Raw genomic sequence first — 24978 nt, 5'->3', positions numbered from 1 at the left:
TACATACCAGAAGTTTTATGTTTATGCTTGTTAGGCAAATGTCTCCACTGTTTGATAGGGTCTGACTCTATCTGATTCTCCTTAGTGAAAGCTTCCAAGAATGATTTGTTGTAGTGTCGTTGGGGATCCAGCAAGTGATACATTCTCTTAACATCTTCAAGTTTGCATGTCCTGAACATCCTTCCATTGGCTATGAAGAAAGCTCTGTCTGTTATATTAATACTTTCGATTACCCACCTCACTAGATCGTTATATGGTAAAACTTTTGCACGGGCTGCTATTCTATGGAGGAAGGAGCTGGCCAAATCACTGAGCATGTTTTCTGTTTCATCAATTCCATCAACTATTGCTTCTTCTTCTATCTCCTTTGGATTCTTTGCTTCAAGTAAAGCATATATGCCTTCCCATGATATTTTACCAAGGCCTTGACAGGTAGTATCTGAAATTAACACCAATTTTGCTTGACCTTCTTCCACCGTAATGGGGGCCTTTGCCTTTCGAGATTTGTTAGACATCTTGACTAACTATGTGATTTTGGATTAACACTGCAAAATGAGAAAGAGGAGCATAATAGGCAAAAATATTGAGAGGAGATAATACACAAATTACAGACTAAAAGCAGTTATGTGCATTAGATGCAAAAGATCTTACATTGTACATAGCCACCATGGATGAAATCCTTAAAGGACTTAACCATAACTGCCCCTTAATGCTTTTACCGTAATCTCATAACATGAAACTTTAATGCTGAAGTAATATATGTCGCATCGCAGGTTTTGTAACAGTCCTTTTTTAGAACAGGTGTCATGACTCTTGTGATTTGCGATTAGTGATTATATTATTTTAATATTTGTAGAACCATCGCGTATCACAAATCGAGAGTTACAAGCACCCCACTCAAAAGGTTTCTTTGCATTGTTGCGATTGCGATGAGTGCTGACCTGGCATGGGGAGACGACGAGTTTCAAACTTGGAAAATCACGTTTTTTCTTTATAATTGCTTTATCCTTATACCGCATGTATTCATATTATTTATTACTCGCTTTTATCAAGAGCGTGATATGTGATATTTATATTGCATCTTAATTTTTCAATGGAATGTTTTGGATGCTTTCCTATGGATCGACGATATGTGATTGCGATATCCTTATCGAATCGCAAGGTTTCAATGAAACGCTATAAGTAATTCCTTGGGATTAATGATGTGTGAGACGCAATAGTTATATCACATCGTATTTTTTATAAATGGCTTATTTTGATTAAAACTTCACGATGAGGGTTTTGCTATGACTCTGATCGCATCGCAACTTTCCAAATGGATGTTCATGGGTTCTAAAGAATTGTGATTTGCGATGAGCAGTCCTAAATATTCATAAAGCAACTTTTATATGACTAATATGGCAAATCTATTTTATTAAAAAGTTTTATTGCTTTTTATATTCTAAAGGGGACCCATTTCTTATTAGCATTTTAAGACTAAAATTAAAAATTGAAATGGGGGGTTTTTGTATAGCACAACAAGACCCTAAGGATGAACATGATAAGTTCATTATAAACATGAAGAAGGACAAGGTTGCAAGAGTCATGATGACCTACATATATAGGAAGATATACTTTCATACAAGTGGGATCACTATTCGAATCAAGTTTGGAAAAGTTCAAGACTCTTTTCAATAATATTGATGAAAGGTAGGTTATCTAGATTGAGAAAAATTGATCCCTCTTAGGCCTCTCTCCTTTGATAAGGCTAAAGACTATTTGTCTCACACAGAGGAGTTACAGTTGAAATTGAGTGAATGTGAAAATAATTTTACAAAGAAAGATGATAATCTTATAGAATTAATCTTCATGAGTCTAAATATGCCTTATGGTGTATTGTGTTCAACATTCAATGTTAGTTGACTTCCGAAAAATAAAATGATAAGAACTATACCTTTTATTCTTTCTGTGATTTTCTAATTAGGGCATATGAAATGTTACTTGGTGAAGGTAAACTTGAGATAAAGAAATGGTACCATGTCCTTAAGGGAAATTTTGATGGAACTATAGAGAAAGAGGTCGAGAATATAATTAAAGGAAAGAACATGGAGGCTACCATGATAAGTATTGTGCTAATGCAATTGACCAAAGGAAAAATGGTGATCAAAATCAACTAAAGGAGATAAGAAGAAGACTACATGTCAATATTATGGAAATGCATCACATGTTGAATAATTTCCATAAGAAGACCAAATATATTGAGGATGAGGTTAGGAAGCTTGAAGTTGAGGTGTCAACTAATCAGATTACCAACTTGCAACATGGACTTTCAGAAGGTAAGATAACTAACCATACTTTGACCTTAGAAGTTGATTCAATTGTTTTTAGTTCCCTCCTCATCTTCATGTATGAACATAAGATAACACAAGTCAAATTAAGTTTATCATTGTTTGACATATGAATACATAAGTAAGTCATTTTACTAAAAGATTACATCAAATAAATATAATAAGTTAAAAGCATATCAAAATAAATAACTACAAGCATATCAAGATCAAAACTACACAAATGTATTATTTATCACCCCAAGCTCAACCTCTTATAAAACCAACAAATTTTTCTTTCTTCTTTGTATTCTACCAAGATACATTTTCATCTTAGTTCATCATCATTTATATGTCTAGTGCTCAAATATCAATATGCATGTCCTTAAATATAAGTTGTACTGTGAAAAATTCAGTATAGCGGATTCAATTTCACTCTAGATTTCACTAAAATTTGTGGGATAAACCCTAGAATTACAAGCATGCTCAAATATCCTATGAACAATACTCCTCAAACTTGATCAATACTACATTGGGTGCAGGTCATCCATATCTAGGTATGATCTCTCTTTTTGACTATACTCTTTATAAACACTACATTTTTTTTATCAAGCTTTCTAAAACATATAACATACTATAATAAGTAATGGTTGGAATTACGAATGCAACTCTTTATAAAATAAACACATATTGTCCAATATCATATAAAAATAATAAATTATGTAATTCGAATTCATTGTCTTTCATTGCGTTTAAAAGGTCTAGGAACCTAGTACTTGAAGTCTAAGTTATTATGTTGATCAAAAGGTTGACGCAAATATTTTAATTGAAAAGAGAGGAAAACTAAGAATTGCATGGAAGATTTTTTATTTGATGAAAAAGGAAATGATTGAGTTAAACCAAAATGTTGCTCAAACATTCCTACTTGCAGTAATGCATTAGAGTTAAAATCATTTGGTGGCACATGGGAATTTAAATTCCAAAACTCTTTCACCCTGTCTTTCCCATTATCCAGAAGTCTATCTTGATAGGATTGCCCACAGATATTAGCCCAACATGCAAGTTCATCATTCTCATCTAATTGAATCCTAATTTTTTTATGCCTCTTGTTGACAGTGTTGGATGTCGCCAACATTGTAAGTGGATCTCCTCAATGTGAAGTCCCAATTAGACCTCACACCATTTGGTGTAGGAGTCCCATCCGGTCATACGGTTCGGCCACTGTTGGAATGATTTCAAGATATGCCTTAGGTACAAACCAACACAAGAGAACACTCACTACTTTGGGGCAGAAATAATGTGAGCTTTGTGAGACATCCCATATAAGGTATACGAGGGAGACTTCCATGATTGGTGAGGGAAACAATCCACTAGTTAGAAAAGTAATAGTACTATCCTAAAAAGGGACCTGGGGATAAAGAGAAAGAATTGTTAAGTACCTGTAGATTAGTCCACATAATAAAAAACAATCATTAAAGTGTAACATCATTCATTCAATAATAACCATAGCTAAGCAACAAATTATTTCATTAACTTAGTATGTAAATAAAGAAATATATACCATACTTAATATGTAAATAAAGAAATGTTGCAAATCAATCTGAATATATTCTTATTTCTTCCCTTACTAGTTCATATCCTCTGAATTCGTGGGATATTTGGTTGGTTGATAGTGGGGCTACTCATCACTTCTCTGATTATAAGGAAGTTCTCTCTAATTTGGTAGAGAGGGAGTCAAATTTGAAAATCATTATTGGAGACAACTCCACTCATCCTGTTAAAGGTTTTGGGTTCATCAAATTTCGTTTGAATTCTGGGGAATCTATTTTTCTCCATGATGTGATGTATGTTCAAGGATTGAAGAAGAATTTGGTATCAATATCCACTTTAGAAAACAAAGGGATGAGGGTTTACTTCATCAGGGGAAAGGTTCTTGCTTGGCCTATTGGATCACCTATGAGAAATGCATTCACATTGGGATCAAGATATCAAGGAATCTACATGGTTACTAGAAAACCACTTCTAGCATTGGTCTATGAAACTAATCATATAAGTGAACTATGGCACTGAAAATTGACCCATCTACATTATGATGCTCTTCCAAAATTGGAGAAATTGGTCTCAGGGATTCCCAAGGTTCAAGCCCATCATAATGGAGTATTTCTAGGTTGTGCCAGTGGAAAGAAGATAAGGGGACCATTCCCCTCTAGTGAGTGTAGGAATTTACAGGGTAAGTTCCTCAGACAGAACACCAAAAGGACACCGCTCACAACCAGATCGCAGATCAATACACCAGTATTTTGACGTGGTTAAAACCCTCAAAGAGGGAAACAGTCCACGGCCTGAGCCAACGTGGCCACTTCAGGCAATTTATTAATAAAAGAATGAAAATTTACATATGTTTCTCTCATGCACGGATTACCCTACAAATGACCCTCCATGCGCTTTAAATAGAATTCATGGACCAATCGGGTGTCAAGCCACGGATCAAGTGTCGGTAATACCGAGGAGAGAATGAACCATCGGATCACTACATATCGTGACCGTCGGATTGTAAGTTACAAAATGTACAACGGTAAAGAAACACACTTTACCTAACTCTACACTAGACCAAGTTGTACTTAACTATTTCCTATGTGTCGGAATATCCTAACATCCCCCCTTAAGAACAACTTGGGATAGGATTGAAGGACTTACAAATATGACACAATAGGAGAAGGAAGGAGGCACTAGAGCCTATCCCCCCTTAGTGACAACTTCCTGAACTCCAACCATAAATCGAAGTTTAGTGAACTTCGCCTCTGTGAGAGCCTTTGTGAAGATGTCTGCAACTTGATCGTCTGTTGAACAATATTGCACTTCAAGAACATGGTCGTGAATGAGCTTTCTGATGAAGTGCATGTGCAGTTCAATATGTTTGCTGCGCTGATGTTGGACTGGATCTTTGCATAGCTGAATGGCACTTTGATTATCACACCAAAGTGTAGTCGGATGCTGCTGCTGAAAGCCAAACTCTGACAGGATCTGACGAAGCCACAAGGCTTCCTTACTAGCTTCTACGGCACCACGATACTCTGCTTCTGCCGATGAAAGAGAAATGGCAGCTTGTTTCTTACAAGCCCATGTAATAGGTCCTGAACCAAGAGTGAACACATAACCGGCAGTAGACTTCCGATCATCAGGGTCACCAACCCAATCGGAATCAGTGAAACCAACCAATAGAGGAGATGCTTCGGCACTGTAATGAATCCCAAACTGAATTGTACCTCGAACATAACGAAGTATTCTTTTAGCTGCTTTCCAATGAATTTCGCGGGGGTTTTGCATGAACCGAGCAACAAGGCCAACAGCAAAGGAAAGGTCAGGACGAGTATGAGTTAGATACAAGAGTTTTCCTACAAGTTGACGGTATAATGTAGCATCAACTTCAGGAGAAGTACAAGTGACTGAAAGTTTGACTCCAGACTGAAAGGGAGAAGGGGCTGGCTTACAGTCTTCCATGTGAAAATGACGTAGAATATCACAAGCATAGTTGGACTGGGAAAGGGAAATACCCTCCTTGGATTGCAAGACTTGAAGACCGAGAAAATAGTGTAAGTGTCCTAAGTCTGTCATTTCAAATTTCCTTTTAAGGCTAGACTTCACATGGTTTATAAGGTTGGGATCACTACCAGTAAGGATAAGATCATCAACATAAAGAACAAGGATGATAAGAGAGTTGCCCACTTTCTTGGTGTAGACAGTATTGTCAGAATGACACCTAGAAAAGCCAGATTCTAAAAGAAAGCTATCCATTTTGGCATACCAAGCCCGAGGAGCTTGCTTGAGACCATAAAGGGATTTCTTAAGTCGACATACAAGGCTGGAGTCTGTTTGTATGAAGCCAATGGGTTGTTCCATATAGATTTCTTCATGCAAGTCCCCATGCAAGAAGGCAGATTTAACATCCATCTGATGGACTTCCCATTTGAAAGAGGCAGCAAGGGAAAGAACAAGGCGGATAGAGTTCATTTTGGCAACAGGGGAGAAGGTTTCGGTGTAGTCAATGCCTTCAACCTGTGAAAAACCTTTAGCAACAAGACGAGCTTTATGTTTATCAACTTTCCCATCTGGTCCATACTTGGTTCTGTAAACCCATTTGCATCTGACAAGTTTTCGTCCCTTTGGTAGAGGAACAAGATCCCATGTATCATTTGCCAATAATGAATGATATTCTTCATTCATAGCTGCTTCCCAATCTGGATGGCCTGAAGCCTCTGCAAAGGTGTCAGGATCATAATTTACTGGAGCTTGAGCCAGTAAAGAAGAGGCTCTCTCGAACTGAGAACGTGTACGTCGCTGATCTGTAGGATCACCGGCAAGATCACCTGCTGCATCTTGAGTAGCACGAACCCATTTTGGAAGCTCAGGAGCTGAAGGAGGATCCTGAGATGGTGGGGGAGGATTGTCATCCTCACTTTCATCATCTGAAGAAGAAATGTTTTCAAAAGTAGAAGAGATAGGGAGAGGTGGCACAACCGCCGGACTAGGCTCGCAGGCCGATATATTTTCATCAATTTTACATCTCTTCTAATGATAACATTTTTGGACTTAAATGGAATAAGTCTATAGCCTTTGACATCTTCAGAATATCCAACAAAGGTACATTTTTCACTCTTAGGTTCTAAAGCTTTATGCTTTTCATCTGGAATATGGGCCCACACTTCACTTCCAAAAACACGAAAGTGACTTGCATCTGGTTTGATTGAGCTCCATGCTTCTTCTGGAGTGATATTCTTTAAAGCCTTAGTAGGAGTGCGATTTATTATGTAATTTGCACAGTTAATTGCTTCTGCCCAAAAACTAAGACCAAGTCCTTTAGATTGTAGCATACAATTAGCCATTTCCTTTAAGGTGCGATTCTTCCTTTCAGCTACACCATTTTGTTGTGGAGTATATGGAACAGTATGTTGCATTTGAATTCCATTCTCAGTGCAATAGTTGATGAATGTGTTTTTAACATATTCTCCGCCATTATCAGATCTTAACTTAAGAATTTGATGTCCAGATTGTTTTTCAACAAAGGCCTTGAAGGCCAAAAAAGTGTTAAATACTTCACTCTTGAGTTTTAAGAAGTATACCCAAGTGCGTCTGGAGAAATCATCCATGAAAGTTAAGAAATACTTGCAGCCAGAGAATGACACAACTGGAAGTGGACCACATAAATCACTATGCACAAGCTGTAAAGGGGCTGAGGCGTGCCAAGAGGCACGTTTTTCAAAATTGTCTCGATGATGTTTTCCGAGTACACATCCGGAACAAACATCATCTCTGCAAGATACCATAGGAAGACCTGTCACCATATTTTCTTTACATAGATGCTGAAGGGAGCAATAGTTTAAGTGACCAAATCGCTCATGCCAAAGTTTGCTCACTTCATCGTTATGAGCAACGTTTTTCAAAATTGTCCCGATGATGTTTTCCGAGTACACATCCGGAACAAACACCATCTCTGCAAGATACCATAGGAAGACCTGTCACCATATTTTCTTTACATAGATGCTGAAGGGAGCGATAGTTTAAGTGACCAAATCGCTCATGCCAAAGTTTGCTCACTTCATCGTTATGAGCAACAAATACTGAGGGAAGATTTGATGACCCAAAGTTGTGAAATTTATACAACCTTGTGGAATCATCAGCAATGCCAGTAGCCAAAATCTGTTTAGGATCTCTTAAGTCCTTGATTACAACATCATGAGGTGAAAATTCAACGATTTTACCTTCACCTGAATGAGTTATCTGATATACAGATAGAAGGTTGCAGGATAAGGTTGGAACACATAATACATCATTAAACTGACCATTGTCTAGATGAACAGTTCCAGTCCCTACAACATTAAGAGATCTATCATCACCAACATATATATTTTTGGTGTTACAATCATTTAAAGAAGAAAACATGGCTTTGTTTTTGGCCATGTGATAAGAAGCTCCAGAATCAATGAGCCACTCATGAGAATGAGAAGAAGAAGATACATTTAATGCATAGCCAGACCGAGATGCTTGACAACCACATGCAGAAAGTGCCATTCCTGAAGATGAAGTTGAAGTTGAAGATTGCCCCAAATGGATGTTATGCTTCTTCATTGCTGCTTCCAAGGCTTCCATCTTCTTAAAGCATTTTGATTCTAAGTGGCCATCTCGATTACAAAAATTGTAATGTCTATCAGTCTTCTTCCCTTTGTTTTTATTTGTCTTATCATTTTGTTGAAATGATTTTTCATTTTGGGGCTGAAATTGCTTAGGACCCTTGTTTGGTTTAGGACCATTCTTTTTAGGATATGACTTCTTGGGATTCTTTGAATTTGGTTGTTGCTGCGCGGCTAACGCTTTCTTGGAAGAGTTTCCAAGATTAAGAAGACCAAGGTGTAAGAGTTTTTCTTGTTCTCTTATTAAAGAATCACAAAAAGAGTCAAAGGAAGGGGACTTGTAGTCTGTTCCTTGAGAAATGAAGGCTTCTCTTGTAGAATGGAAGGTGGAAACAAACACAGAGTAGGCTAGTCCCAACTTTGTAAGAATGGAATAGATAAGATTACTATCTTCTTTCTTAACTTTAACACCTTCCAAAAGATATCTAAGGGTCTTGAACTTGGACAAGAAATCTTCAATGCAAGAAAAATTATTAGGGTCCAATGTAAGCAACTCATTTTCAAGTTGATGGGCTCTAATTTCATTTTTAATGCCAAAAACTTTATTGATTTGTTTCATTGCTTCATCAGGAGAATCAATTTCTGCAATATGGAATCTAAGATCTGGAGAAATAGACATCCCTATCAATCCACGTGCTTGATCTTGCCTATTTTCCCATTTAGCAGCCTTATCTTCATCCTTCGGTTTCTTTTCTTGGCCTGAGGCTATTCTGAAGAGACCTTTACTTCTAAGTAAATCCTCAATGTAAGCCAACCATTGGAAGTAGTTGGTGCTGTCAAGGGTAACTTGGTATTGACTTTCCATTTCAATGGAAACTGAAGCTAAAGATGCTGAAAATAAGTGTTCCAATGGATAGATCTCGAAAAATTAGGCTGGTTTAAAAAAAACGGCTCTGAAAACGGCTTCCGGATGAAGAAGTTATGGCTTTTTGAAAAAAAGTTGTTGAAGTTGCCGACGAAGTGCGGGAATGTGAAGTTGTTGAAGTTGCCGACGAAGTGCGGGAATGTGCGGAAATGAAAAAGTCCGCCCCCACAAAATGGAGACTTGAACCCAAGACCTCTACTCTCTTAAAATAGCTTTGAACCAATTGATCTATACAAAAAATTAGAGAGAGAGAGAGAGAGAGAGAGAGAGAGAGGCATTGGGTTGCATGCTTGCCTTGAGAAAGCTCTTTTTCCCTACAAAACACAAAACACAAAACCCAACACGGACATGCAAAGAAAACGAACCTTATGGCTCGAAGTTAGCTTTAGCCGAAAAAATAAATATTTTCAAAAATGAACCTTGCGGCTCAAAGTTAGCTTTGGCCGGAAACTAAATATTTTTCTCAATGTTTCTGATTTTCCGAGATCACCCTAAGGCGCAGGGAAAAGAGCATACGCATGAGAAAAATCCTTCCTTTCTGTTTCTGATTTGCCCAGATCGCACAGAGTCGCAGGGCAAAGAGCATACGCAGAAATGAAAGGTATAGATCCGGTAATAAAAAGGATAAATAAACTGAAACCGAAATAAACAGAGAGAAAATAATAGTAAAGTGCAAATAAACATTGTATACCTCCAGATCTTAAAAATGACGCAACTAGGGCTACTGGAAACCTTTTCGCGTGAAACGAAAGGGGTTCCTCACTGGAACAGATGCTCCGAACACAACAGAGCAGTCCTCTCGGCCCGAAAGCAGTCAGAAACAGAAGATCTAGGAAATGGCAGTCGGATGCAGTTCTACCGGCTTCAGATTTGGATCACCAACGGATGCGGCCCTCAAATAGCTCTGATACCATGTAGGAATTTACAGGGTAAGTTCCTCAAACAGAACACCAAAAGGACACCGCTCACAACCAGATCGCAGATCAATACACCAGTATTTTGACGTGGTTAAAACCCTCAAAGAGGGAAACAGTCCACGGCCTAAGCCAACGTGGCCACTTCAGGCAATTTATTAATAAAAGAATGAAAATTTACATATGTTTCTCTCATGCACAGATTACCCTACAAATGACCCTCCATGCGCTTTAAATAGAATTCATGGACCAATCGAGTGTCAAGCCACGGATCAAGTGTCGGTAATACCGAGGAGAGAATGAACCGTCGAATCACTACATATCGTGACCGTCGGATTGTAAGTTACAAAATGTACAACGGTAAAGAAACACACTTTACCTAACTCTACACTAGACCAAGTTGTACTTAACTATTTCCTATGTGTCGGAATATCCTAACAGTGAGAACAAGACAAATGACATCCTCCATCTCATTCATTCTGATATATGTGGTCCAATTCCCATGCATTATATTGGTTTCTGTCTCTACTATATCGCCTTCATTGATGACTTCTCAAGGAAGACATGGATATATTATTTGAAGCATAAGGATGAAGCCTTTGAAATGTTCAAGGAGTTCAAAACTTTGATTGAAAATCAAACAAGGAACAAAACCAAAATATTCAGGTCTGACAATGGTGGAGAGTACACATAAAAGGAGTTCATTGATTTTTTCAAGAAAGAAGGAATCAAGAAAGAGACAATTGTGCCCTATATTCCCTAACAAAATGGAGTGGCTGAAAGAAATAACATGTCCATTATAGAAGTTTCCCGTGCCATGCTCCATGATCAAAAGTTGTCAAAGTTTCTTTTGGGAGAAGCAACAAATGTCGTTGTATATGTTCAAAATAGGGTACCTCATCAAGCATTTGACAACAATACCCCCAAAGAAGTATTCAAAGGTTTCAAGCCCAATGTTGGTCATCTCCATATCTTTGGCTTCCCTGTATACTTTCATGTGCAGAAGGAAAAAAGGAACAAGTTGGAAGCCTCATGAATAAAATGTATGTTTGTTGGATATTGTGAAAATTATAAATCATTTAGAATATATATTCTTGGTCAAAGGAAGGTTGAAATTAGAAAGGATGTTAAATTCGATGAAAATTTCTCCCTTGGAAAAGCAAGGGACTTTCCTCCGCCTGCTCCTCCTGAGGAAAATGATGATATGGATATTTTAGATGGTCCTTCCATGCTCGCGTCTGAGACAAATATTGTTGATGATCCCACAGAACCCATGGATCCCTTAGATCCTCCTCCATGTGATTCTCCTGCCATGAAGCGACCACTTTGGCTTTGAGGCACATTACAGGATGATGAGAGATGAGCTCCTATTTGAAGATCATTTAGAGAAAGGAATAAGCCATGCAGATACCAAGGATATGTTGCAACCATGAGCACTATGATTCATGCCGAACCTCCCATATTCGAAGAAGTCGTGAAGAAACAAGTTTGGAAAGATGTTATGCTCAAAGAATACAAATAAATCATGAAGAATGACATATGGTATGTTGTGCTTAGACCAAAGGGGAAATCTGTGGTGACCTCAAAGTGGTTATTCAAGATCAAGCATGGAGTTGATGGTAGCATTGAGAAATACAAGGCAAGGTTCGTGGCTCGAGGATTCTCCCAAAAAGAGGGAGAATATTATGATGATATATTTGCACCTGTAGCTCGATATACAACCATTTTTTTGATAGTTTCCCTTGCTACAAGTCAAGGATGGACCCTTCATCAGATGGACATGAAGACTACATTCCTCCATGGCATATTACAAGAAGAAGTGTACGTTGAGAAGCCATAGGTATTTGAAGTAGAGGATCAAAAGACACATGCTTACAGGTTGAATAAGGCATTGTACAGTTTGAAGAAAGCCCCTAGAGCATGGTATGCCCTAATAGACAGATACTTGGTGAAGCTGGGATTCACAGAAGCAATGTCGATATCAACCTCTACTTCAAGGAAGTCCAAGGTATGTCGTTAATTTTGGTTTTATATGTTGAAGATATATTCTTGGCAGGTAGTGAGCCTCTGATGATCGTGTGTAAGAGGGATCTAGCCTCTGAATTCGAAATGAAGGATCTTGGACTCATGCACTACTTTCTAGGCCTTGAGGTGTGGCAAAGGCCCGATGAGATTTTCCTTTCACAAGGAAAATATGTTGTGAAGTTGTTGGAAATATTTGGAATGACAAAATGCAAGTCACTACCCACACCAATGGAAATGAACTTCAAGAAGTTAAGTGGAGAATTTGTAGGACAATTGATTGGGGCTCTGATGTTCCTATTAAACACCCATCCAGACATATGCTATGCAGTGAATACATTGAGTCAATTCATGACTGAGCCTCTCCATGCACATTGGATTGCTGCCAAACACATTTTGAGATATTTGCATGGGACTATCACACTTGGTCTAAGATATTTTGTCGGAGATGTTTGACTTCATGGATACACCGATGTTGACTGGGTAGGTAACATTGCTGACAGGAAGAGTATGTCTCGATGTTGTTTTAGCCTTAGATTTTTCGTGATATATTGGATGAATAGGAAGCAAAAGTCCATATCATTTAGTACCGCAGAGGTAGAGTATATTGTTGCTAGCATGGGTAGCTGCAAAGCAGTTGGGTTGAGGAAGATCTTTGAAGAGATATTTGAGCAGGTCCTAGACACTACAATGATAAATTGTGAGAATAAGAGTGGGATTTGTTTGGCAGAGAATCACGTATTTCATGACAATTCCAAGCACATAGAGATCCGATATCACTTCATTCAAGACATGGTGCATATAGGAGTCATCCATCTCCATCACATATCGACAGATCAATAGATTGCAAATATTATCACCAAGGCTTTGCCGAAAGGGAAGTTCTTGGTATTAATAGATCAACTTGGACTGATGGATGTGACCCCTCCTGATAAGGGGCATCTCTAATCGAGGACACTAAGCTAACTCTTCCCCCTTGTTTGAGCTCCCAAGTTGTGGAATTGAGATAGAGAGCTCTTGAGGTTGAGGGATCTCTGGACAATAGGGTATCACCCCTATCTGTTACCCATAGAGTTGGAGATGTTGCTCCCCTGTCTTGGTATTTGCATATTAGTGGCCCCAATTGGTATCATACCCACAAGTCAAGCTTGTTGGGATTGTCCCTCCCCGTCTAGCCAACGGGTTGAGGAGGCTTGGATCATGCGATCCTTACCTTTGGTAAGTCGGGTATCTAGCCCAAGCTCGGATTATGATGCAGGTGTTCTACCACATGAACCTTGAGGGTCATTGTTGGGAATATTAGTAGCCAATAGGATGGGTTGAGATGTGCTGCCCTATATCACCTATTGCTCGATATGGGTTTGAAGATATTTATCTCCCACATGAGATTTCGGTTGAGATGTACTCCTGGATGTGGTTTCGGATTGAGATATGCTCTCCAACGATGTAGAGGGTGGTAGCTTTTGCTCCTCAATGATTCTTCTTATTTATATTCGAGAATGTTTCAATAGATAGAGTTGAGCAGAGATGGGACATATGATGACAGGATGACATGTTGATTGATGGTGAGATATTGATAGGTGAAATTCTCCCTAGTTGAGAGGGAGTGTTAAAATATGAAACTAGGGTCAAATTCCACTTTGGACAATTCATTTTATAGAGATTATGATTTCATTTAATTCCTCTTTTCGAGAGGGCCAAAATCAACCTAAAAATCACTCAAATCGGATAAGGGAAAGTGTACTTATGAAGAAAAGGCCACATGCACATTTGGACAGGTCAGCCCTAACAAGAAATTGGTCACCCTTGGAAGGCTATAAATACAAGTGACACCAAGGTAATTTGGAGATCACTGAGAATATTCTTCTTCTCTTCTTCATTGATTGGTTCCCATAAGTCTGAGGCAGGAATGACAACAGAAGTTTGCAAAAATCTGAAATTACAGGGTCCAAGGCTCACACCTGTTTTAGGGTTTTTGGATTACATTTGCATGCACGTCATAGGGTAAATTCGGCCACATTTTTTGGCTTGCAAGCATCAAGGGTGCGACTGGAATCCTACAGAAGCTCACACAACTCCTCATCCATGTGACCGAGAAGTTTGACTGAAATTAACTGTTGACCGAAGTTGACTGCATACGGGAAAAGTTGTCTCTGATACATTTTGATGCTGGAAACTTATTTCTAAATGCTATTGGGTTGTTTTGTTGATGATATTATATTGGCCTCATTGTACTATTTGTTGAACATTTTATGATAATCTAATAAAAGAATAATTTCAAAGGGTTTCCCCCTTGTGGGGTTTTTCTCTGGTCTTTGACCGAACTTGATGTCCCTTGTTGATGTGTTGATTGTCTCCTTTGTCATTGCATTTATTGTTATATCTTCAATTACTATTGATTAATGGAAATACTAATTGTAATTGGAAATATTGTTAATTGAAGTATTGAATTGGGCTAAAGTAATTGATACGGCATAGAACGATCTGAAAATTTAACAAGCCCATCTACTTTCATTCTCCAAGACCTTCAAGTAAAGACATAACCTATTCATGTAAATGAGATCATCTTAAAGAAATATTTTACTTGAGATTCATGCCATTTTTTGTAAATATGTAAATAATCATATGTATAAACTTGTATGCCATTTAAGTATTTTGTTGAGATTGTTGAATGCTACACTTTTGGTCACGTACTTGGGTAGTATGTACATTCTCTGATCATTTTTTTATGAAATTCATTTTTAAAAGGAAAAATCATTAATAATATGATATCATTACGCTATGTCCAAAGATTTCTTAATTATTAGAATCTTTGATCTTGACTTAGTATAATTATTCTTATCATTTTGTAAACTACTCTCTACTCGAAATCCATAAAAGGGAAATTTTGTCTCATAACAAGCTATAATATTAAACAACTATAGAAGAAACAAAGATGATTTATATGAGCTTAGGTTTCTATGACTCTATCTGTCATTCTCATCTCTTAAGGAGTGAATTTTCCTCCCCATCCACTAATCAAATATTTTTAGAGTGTAATTCAAAAATATAAAACTTGAAAGATAAGGGGTCTCATCAAGAGCCAACTTACCATGATCATGGGTAATAATGGTAGTGACATTACCACATCTGGTCACCAAGCTAGGGTAATGGATTATATCCACATAACTATATGACAAGAGATCTCATCACGAGCCAATATTTTCACTATTGTTAATACTTGTGAATGGCGTTGTCAACATCTGGTCATCAAGCAAGAACAATGGCTTTCAAGGAAATTAAATATAAAAATTTTGAACTAAATTTCTCTAAAAATTTTCATAATGGATGAGATACTAGCATTTCTTGATTAATATGTAACCCTGTTGAGGTAATGGACGCTTGCTCGAAATAGTGGCTCTACCTATGACATCAGAGTCTATCTTTATGCTAAAGCTCATTAACAGATTGTATACCTTCACATAAAGATGACATCAATAACTAGTTGTTTGAGATATATTATTCTCTTATATATTGATGGTGAAGTTTGCAAATGATACTTCTTATTCTTTCCATTTCAGAGAACCTTTTGTAATAAATATGAATCTTAGCATTTTGTTCATTTTATTTCTATTCCTTTTTCTTTTGAATTTCATAGATTTATTCCAGAGATAATTGTTTCTCCGAGTATGTTGCCAATTGTTGTGGAAAACAACAACCCCCCATGTTTATTTTTAAAAGTCATAATAATAATGGGGACCCTTTGGATTTTTCTTTGTACGGTAGTAGCATCTGAATGTGCAAATGTCGTAACAGGAGCAGGGTCGATCAAGTCGTCAACAAGTACATAAACTACTTGAATCGAGGTGGGGAGATCGAAATGATCCAAAAAATACAGATCGATTCCAAATATAATGGAGATTACAATTATTGATTCATTTTATATTCATAATATCCCGTTATTAGCCATCTTTCGCCATTCAATAAAACAAAAAGGGAATTAAATCAATTGAAGCGAAGTCGTAAAATACCATTAAGAGAAGTTTAATAGAAAACCCTTTTGAAATATTAATCAAATCGACACTATTCAATCAAAACCTTTTTAAAAGAACGCTACGAGATTTATCTTCCTTGAGATTTTACTTCTGAAATCCACGTGTCAATTTATTGTTCCAGCCTGAACATCTCACTATCAGAAATCTCATAAGGAATTATTATTTGGAAATTATAAACATTCCCGAGATTTCGATAGATAGCGTGCCTATCAAACAATGATCTCACACTTTGGGTTTATCATAACTTTTATTTAAAATAACTTACGAGAATGACTCTCCCCAGAGTTCCTACATCTCATACTTCCGCACCTCAGAATAATGACATATTGTAAGTTTATTTGAAATGGTCCTCCGATACTTCTGTCCCGATGTCTGACGTGGTGATCTTCACATGGTCCACTATTTGTTCATTTAAATGATTTAACATTGTAATAATGGGCCTCAAATGAATAAAAGTCTCACATTAATCAAAACTTTGGTTTTCTCAATTGGTTTTTAAAATGGTTTTTACGCTATATTTTTATTTACACCGTTTGTGAACTTCCGTAAAAAAAATTATCTGCTAATCTCCGTATTTTTTCCTCCAGGTGAGCTCGGATCCCTGATACATAGAAGAAATGAAGAAAGCAACTAAAGCCAAGAAGAAGACTCCATAACAACAACTTGCAAGCCCATTTGTTGAAGATGTTGATGAGAAAACTTTAGGAGCATGATTGTTCTCTGATATAGTATGTACTAGAGATTCTAGGCTTTCCTCTTGGGAAGCAATTTATCAATATTTCAAAGATGAAGAGCCGAGGGTCACCACTAGAACAATAACGATAGAGGATAAAACTCTTGTATCAGAAGCCACTCCAAGAGATGCAACCAACTCATTCCTTCATAGAATTGGGGCAAGACCGTGATTATTGCCTTATACAGACATGGTCTGATGGGTAGTTGAAAATTTGGATATTTCAAGAGACAAATTCAAACTAAAAAAATAATAGTTATTAGTTCTTTCACCAACAAGGATCTCTAGGGCATATACCAACTATCCAATCCCCAATTAATGCTCTAACAATGTTTTAACATCTATTTTATAATTTTTCCATTTAACATCTATTTTATATTTAATTTGTGCAAAACATTATTACATATTGAAAATAATGGAAATTTCTTATTTTAATATTTTGAGATTTAAAAATTAAAACTTGTTATTATTAATTTTTTCAATAGTTAATAAATATGATAATAAAATTCAAATTTGAAAATTAATTAATTTTAAAAAATTGTAAATTTAATTATATCTCAAATTATATAAATAGCTTGTTATCTTTCTATAATTATCATTATCATTATAATTTATTTTTTTAATAATAACAAAATAATTATATAAATTAAAATTTGTATTTAGGTTGAACAAATTATATAGTGTCTTTTACAAATTTTAAAAGACTTAGATCAAGACATTGTCGCGAGTCAAATCAAAATTGTCTAAATTATGACTATATTGGATTACAAGAAATTAGGGGTGTGAATATATATATACTTTGTAAAACACCCCTAAACATAAACAAAATGTAACCAACATTTATTTATTAACCTGGAGATGGGAAAGAAGTTGTTCATTAGCCTCATCTATGTTTGAATAGGTAGATTCTAGATTCAGATCCAGAAGGGGAAACATGTGAGGTGAAACAGAGTGGGCAAAGACAAATATAGTTGTTGAGCATATTAATTACCCAGAGGGTGATGGTGACCCTTGTCAATTGAGTTGTAAACCTTCTTATCGAAACCTCAAGTTGCCAATGCTTCTTTATGTTGTATCTGGATACCATTATCGATCAATATCTCCACTATTGAGGCCAATTAAGATGTCAATCACTCTATTTTAATAGGTCAGTAAATTTGCCCTTGGAGATATGATGGGCTCTTTGCTATGATAATGTGTCATTGCAGAGATCTAAACGCCTCGTAGTGTGGCGACCAAAATTTGTTGCAATGAATATAACAAGTTACAAAATCACACAGGAGCCAAAGTGATAAGAACCCGCATGTGACAAGATACCATGACTAGATCCGCAATCCCCTTCCATAATTGTTCCACATTATTATTGTACCAAGTAATGCTCCTCGCACAATGGGAGATATATAAACTTGTTGCTTCCATAATGACCCTCATAATTCTTTGCATTCAAGCGCATGACGACCCAAATATTGATGGGACATAGTAAGCCATGTCATGTCATGCCTATGCTTCATGGCATGAGAAAAGATTAGGAAATCAATAGGAACAAGGCCCTCAAGTTGGTCCACAAGGTTCCAAAAGGTTTCCCTATTCCATGGTAGGCAAGAGAGTCTACCAAATACTTATTTGCCTTGAGAATGTGATAAAAGCTAGCATGTGAAATGCAATCCTACTCAAAATGAATACACCTGAAAATGGATTTTAGCTCTGGTTCAAGTGGTGAGGTGTCTAGGTATCTTTCTTATTACTCTTAACCTATGTTATAATTAACAATTGTGTTATCTATATATAAAATGTATTTAAAAAAAAATATTTGCAACATAAATCATATTACAAAAATTTAATAATAATCTTTTTCAAGGAATTTAGACTTCTGTGATCCATAACTTGTTTAAATAATCTTCGGCAAAATCACATAATCAATCGTTTGTCGACGCGTTTCGAACCAACAAGTGTGGTTCATCGTCAGGACAAGATGAAGATCGAATCAGGCTTAGCTCGATTAAATAGGGTGTGCAGAGACTCCAACGGCCATAGGATAACGGCTAGTTTGACCTAATGAACCTGGTCAAACTACTCAAATAACAATTAATATTTCAAGAAATAGTTAAAATAGGTAAATGAAGGATTTTATTTGTTAATTCAAGGATAATATTAATATTTTAATACTAATGGTCATTATATAATATATATTCAATATTATTCAATTATTATATAAATAAATTAATTTAAAATTAGATATATTAATAACATTACTAAGAGAATATTTTAATTATAATGGTCATTATATATATTATTTAATTGCTTTATTACTATTATATTACTAAATAATTATTATTAATAATATATTTATTAATAATAAAAGATATATAATTGAATTCATTTGTTAGTTTAATATGATTTCAATTATCTACATGGTCATTATATAATATTGATTTATTATTATTCAATTTCTATCTAATTATTATGTAATAATGCGCTACTATTTATAATTTAGTTACAATGGATAATTGGTAATAATTTCTTAATGGCCCTTAGTAGGTTAGTTTTTTATTATTTAAATATAATGGTAATTAAACCTATAATAAATGCTTATTGAATAATCTATAACTACTTTTAGTTAGTGAGTAGTTATAGATTATTCAATAAGCATTTATTATAGGTTTAATTACCATTATATTTAAATAATAAAAAACTAACCTACTAAGGGCCATTAAGAAATTATTACCAATTATCCATTGTAACTAAATTATAAATAGTAGCGCATTATTACATAATAATTAGATAGAAATTGAATAATAATAAATCAATATTATATAATGACCATGTAGATAATTGAAATCATATTAAACTAACAAATGAATTCAATTATATATCTTTTATTATTAATAAATATATTATTAATAATAATTATTTAGTAATATAATAGTAATAAAGCAATTAAATAATATATATAATGACCATTATAATTAAAATATTCTCTTAGTAATGTTATTAATATATCTAATTTTAAATTAATTTATTTATATAATAATTGAATAATATTGAATATATATTATATAATGACCATTAGTATTAAAATATTAATATTATCCTTGAATTAACAAATAAAATCCTTCATTTACCTATTTTAACTATTTCTTGAAATATTAATTGTTATTTGAGTAGTTTGACCAGGTTCATTAGGTCAAACTAGCCGTTATCCTATGGCCGTTGGAGTCTCTGCACACCCTATTTAATCGAGCTAAGCCTGATTCGATCTTCATCTTGTCCTGACGATGAACCACACTTGTTGGTTCGAAACGCGTAGACAAACGATTGATTATGTGATTTTGCCGAAGATTATTTAAACAAATAATCTTTTTCATTTCTATTTTTTTTAAATCTAAAACAATTGATAACTCTATAATATTGGGTACTTGGGTGAGATTCATATTTGGATTGAGACATCTATCACTTCTAACTTTTATATATATATATATATAGGATTATATTATAAATTTTTAATAATATTTTTTATTTTTATTTTTATTTTTTCGAAAGATCTTATGGAATTGGTAATTTGATAGTTTTTATTTGATATCTTGATATTATTTTATCAGAGATCTTACTTTTTTAACCTTATCATAATGGGCCAATATATGAATTATGGGTAATAAACAAACTAATTCATACTTTTCAAAGTTCAATAATTAAACTAAACAACAAAAAACACTAACTATATGACATTGCTTTAATATTAAATAGCTCAAATACGTTTATTTTTAGTAATATAACAATATTAATCATATTCTTTAATATTTCTTTGGATAATAATGTCTGTGTGCTTTAGTTAAGTTTCTTGCTTCATTCCTGGATGAAGCATTCATGGGAAATAGGCTTTTAACCATTGTTAATATAATTTCTCCACTCAAAGTGTCTTGAAAAAGAGTTAATAGACTAAAACCTAGAGGTAAGAGTTAAAAGTGAAACTCTGCCTTCTCTTCTGCTGCTATTGGGTTTACATTCCTTTAAGCTATTATTTTTTCAAAATGCAAGTAAATTTTCCTTAAATAAGGATAATAAGTAGACTTACATTGCATAGTCAAAATAGCTATCCTCACTCACTGCTGCAGTGCAGTTGCCACCCTGCCCAATCCCTTCCCCACGGCCCTGGGCGGGGAGTCTGATTGCTGTTGGTTTGACTGAGTCAGGACAATATAAAAAAGTTCACCAATTTCATCGTTTAAATGGGGTAATCTTAAATACAGAAATTGTTGGAAAACTTTCAAAATTCCAACACCTTGGAGAATACAATTTCAACCCTGTAAGAAGTCCGGCTGTGACTGAATAGCTATTCTACACTCTGAAATCAGATAATGGACACTATACGATGAAGTTACAAATAATTTAATCGACAATACAAAAATGAAAATGCAAGAACTGGACTGTACCTGCGCCTTCAACATTGGTAATGAAGGCAACATCTTTACCATTCGGAGAAGCGCGGAGACTGTACCTGCGCATTCAGAATTGGCGCAATGAAGGCAACGCCTTTACCATTCGGAGAAGCGCGGAGAGTATGCAACACCCAGGGAGGAAAACTGAAAGAGGCGTTTCGGATTCTGCAGGAGGAGGGCGTTGGAGTGGTGCGGTGTACGTACAACCGGGTGCTAGAGGAATGTGTTATGGAGAAAGCATGGGAAGAAGCCAAATTCATCCAAGCCCACATGATCCGAACCGGATTCAATGCAGATACAGTTTTAGCAACCAAGCTTTTGGGACTGTATTCCAAGTGCGGGAATTTAGTGGAAGCTCGCCAAGTGTTCGATGGAATGTTTGAACCGAATGTGGCCTCATGGACTGCTATGATCGGTGCTTACTCTGGGCATGGATATGGTGAGAAGGCGCTGAAGTTGTTTTATGAGATGCAATGTAAGGGTGTTCCAGCAGACGGATACACGTTTGCCACTGTTCTCGCTGCCTGTGCAAACTCGCAAAGGCTTGGAGACGGCAAGGAGATCCATGAAGAAATAGTTAGGAATGGGTTCCATGCTAATGTTTTTGTGGTAAGTGCACTTATAAACATGTATGCTAAATGTGGACAGATAGGGGATGCACGAAAGGTATTTGATGAAATGCCTGAACGAAATTTGGTCTCATGGAATGCGATTGTTGCAGGGTATGCACAGAATGGGTTTGTTGATGAGGCACTGAAGCTCTTCTCGGAAATGCCAGAAAGAAACGTGGTTTCATGGACAGCAGTGATTGCCGGATGCGTGCAGAATGGACTCATTAATGAATCCCGGGAACTGTTTGAAAAAATGCCCGAACGAAATGTGATCTCATGGACGACGATGATTTTAGGATATGCCCAAAATGGGGAAATTGAGGAGGCGCTGAAGCTGTTTTGGAAAATGCCTCAGCGGAATACGGTTTCTTGGACGGCAATGATTACTGCTTCCGCTAAGCATGGACATGCAGAGGATGCCCTTAAATTGTTTGGCCATATGCAGCAAACTGGCATTCGACTTAATCAATTTACTTGTGCCAGTGTTCTCTCTGCTTGTGCAAATATGGGATCTTTGAAACATGGCAAAGAGATCCACGAGAGCATAATTAGAAGCGGGTTGCATTCCGATGTTGTTGTTGGGAGTGCCCTTGTAGACATGTATGTAAAATGTAGGAGTATACAGGAAGCACGCACCGTGTTTGACAATTTGCCTGAACAAAATGTCGTTTCCTGGAATACAATGATTGCAGGATATGCGAAGTATGGGTATGTCGATGAAGCTGCGAATCTCTTTGTGAAAATCCCTGTTCGGGATGTGGTTTCATGGAATGCAATGACTGCTGGATATATACAAAACGGGTATCTTGATGAAGCAGTGAAGCTGTTTCAAGGAATGCCAGAACGAGATATTGTCTCGTGGAATACAATGGTTGCAGGTTATGTACAGAGTGGGCATTTCTATGAGGCATTGACACTTTTTCAGGAACTACAATCGACTGATATGAAGCCAGACTTGGACACATTTGCCGGTGTCCTTCCAGCATGTGCCAATTTGGTAGCTCTGGGACATGGCAAGTTGGTCCACAATTGTATAGTTAAAAATGGATTTCAATCTGATCATGATGGTTTTGTGGGTAGTGCCCTGGTAGACATGTATTCTAAATGTGGTACTATAAAGGATGCACGTCGGGTTTTTGATAGAATGCCTAGACGTGATGTGGTGTCATGGAATGCAATGATATTAGGATATGCAATGCATGGTCATGGCAGGGAGACCCTCTTACTCTTTGAAGAAATGAAAGAGGCTGGCACCATGCCAGACAATGTAACTTTTGTTGGTGTCTTGTCTGCTTGCAGCCATGGAGGCTTGGTGAAGGATGGCTGGAAATATTTTCATTGCATGAGTCAGAATTATCACATGGAACCAGAGCTTGAGCACTATGTGTGCATGGTTGACCTCCTTGGTCGTGCTGGGCATCTGGATGAGGTGCAAGTCTTTATTGACAAAATGCCAATAAATCCTGGACCAGCTGTGTGGAGATCTTTACTAGGTGCCTGTAAGGTCCATAAGAATATAGAACTAGGAGAATCTGTGGCGCAACTACTTTTTGAGTTAGATCCTGAAAATGCGTCACCGTATGTGCAACTGGCAAACATCTATGCAGCGGCGGGTAGGTGGGATGATGCAGAAAATGTCCGGAAAATGATGAAAGACGGGGGGGTAAAAAAGATGCCAGGATGCAGCTGGATTGAGGTAAATAACAGGGTTTATGTTTTCATGGCAGGAAACAGATCAAACTTACAGATGCAGGACATTTTTGCCGAATTGGAAAGGTTGTCTGGGTATATGAAAGAGGCAGGATATGTGCCAGACACAGACTTTGTGCTGCATGATGTGGAAGAGGAGCAGAAGGAACATGTTCTCTTCCACCATAGTGAGAAGTTGGCCATTGTATTTGGGCTTATCAACACATATCATGGGACAACCATTAGAATTGTTAAAAACCTTCGAGTGTGTGGTGACTGTCATTCTGCCACTAAGTTCATTTCCAAGATTGCTTTACGAGAAATCATAATGAGGGATACTAACCGTTTCCATCATTTCAAGGACGGGCAGTGTTCCTGTGGGGATTTTTGGTGATATGCTACTTAAAAATGGATTATACCCAGGCTGAATAATGACAAACTTGTGTATATCTGCTGTGTTGCTAATGCACTTAATTTTTTCAAGAACTTCCGTGTCGAGAGATTCTATTTATTAATCTGAATCGGATAAATTACTTTCGAAAATGATACTTTATCCCAGAGTATATATGTTTGGTGGCAGGCATTAACTTCTTCAGAGAACGTTGTATTAAGCGCTTCTTGAAGATTTGATTCTATTAGCTTTTAATCTTTTAATTTACTATACTGTTTATAAATCTTTAGCACTCAAGTGGTAAATTTTTTAGTATAAAAGTAATTTTTTTTTAAGGCAATCATTGTTTGCTGTTTATAAATCTTTAGCACTCAAGTGGTAAATTTTTTAGTATAAAAGTAATTTTTTTTTAAGGCAATCATTGTTTGCTGTCACTGAGTGACCACTAACATCCACGGGTAGTAATCCACAAAGATCCATTAAAGGTAGCCTAATATATCAGACCTAATCCCAAAGGTATCCAGGAGATTTGACCTCGTGACTTCCCAAATAGGCAAGATACTTAACAACGAGGGCTCAACCAATTGAGTTGTCCCTTGGGATTTAATATAAAAGTAATTTATTTCTATCATGTTTATTAAAGGAAACTACAGTTTTCAACTGCGTTGCCTGTTTCTTCTAAGATACAGGCATATAAATGTTGTGGAGTTTAATCAAGCTGGTTTACATGGGTTTAAGGATACATATATCTCCTCAAAGACTATTTTAGATGTTTAATTAATAAGTTATGTA

The 24978-nt window shown here is 36.3% G+C and overlaps 1 protein-coding gene across 1 annotated transcript; it reads left to right on the top strand.

Annotated features, from left to right (window-relative positions):
* The first annotated feature begins 21154 nt into the window (after window positions 1–21154).
* Window positions 21155–24278, top strand: LOC149220061 (pentatricopeptide repeat-containing protein At1g08070, chloroplastic-like). The gene is made up of 2 exons (XM_089384626.1): window positions 21155–22104; window positions 22228–24278. The coding sequence occupies exons 1-2, from the start codon at window positions 21577–21579 to the stop codon at window positions 24187–24189; spliced, it is 2490 nt and encodes an 829-aa protein (XP_089240752.1). The 5' UTR covers window positions 21155–21576; the 3' UTR covers window positions 24190–24278.
* The last annotated feature ends 700 nt before the right edge of the window (window positions 24279–24978 follow it).

The sequence above is a fragment of the Pinus tabuliformis genome, chromosome Q (assembly GCF_031772625.1).
Source record: "Pinus tabuliformis cultivar Carrire ecotype Pingquan chromosome Q, CPIR1, whole genome shotgun sequence".
Classification (NCBI taxonomy): domain Eukaryota; kingdom Viridiplantae; phylum Streptophyta; class Pinopsida; order Pinales; family Pinaceae; genus Pinus; species Pinus tabuliformis.
The sequence above is the reverse complement of the archived record's forward strand: the minus strand, read 5'-3'. Positions and strand labels throughout refer to the sequence as shown.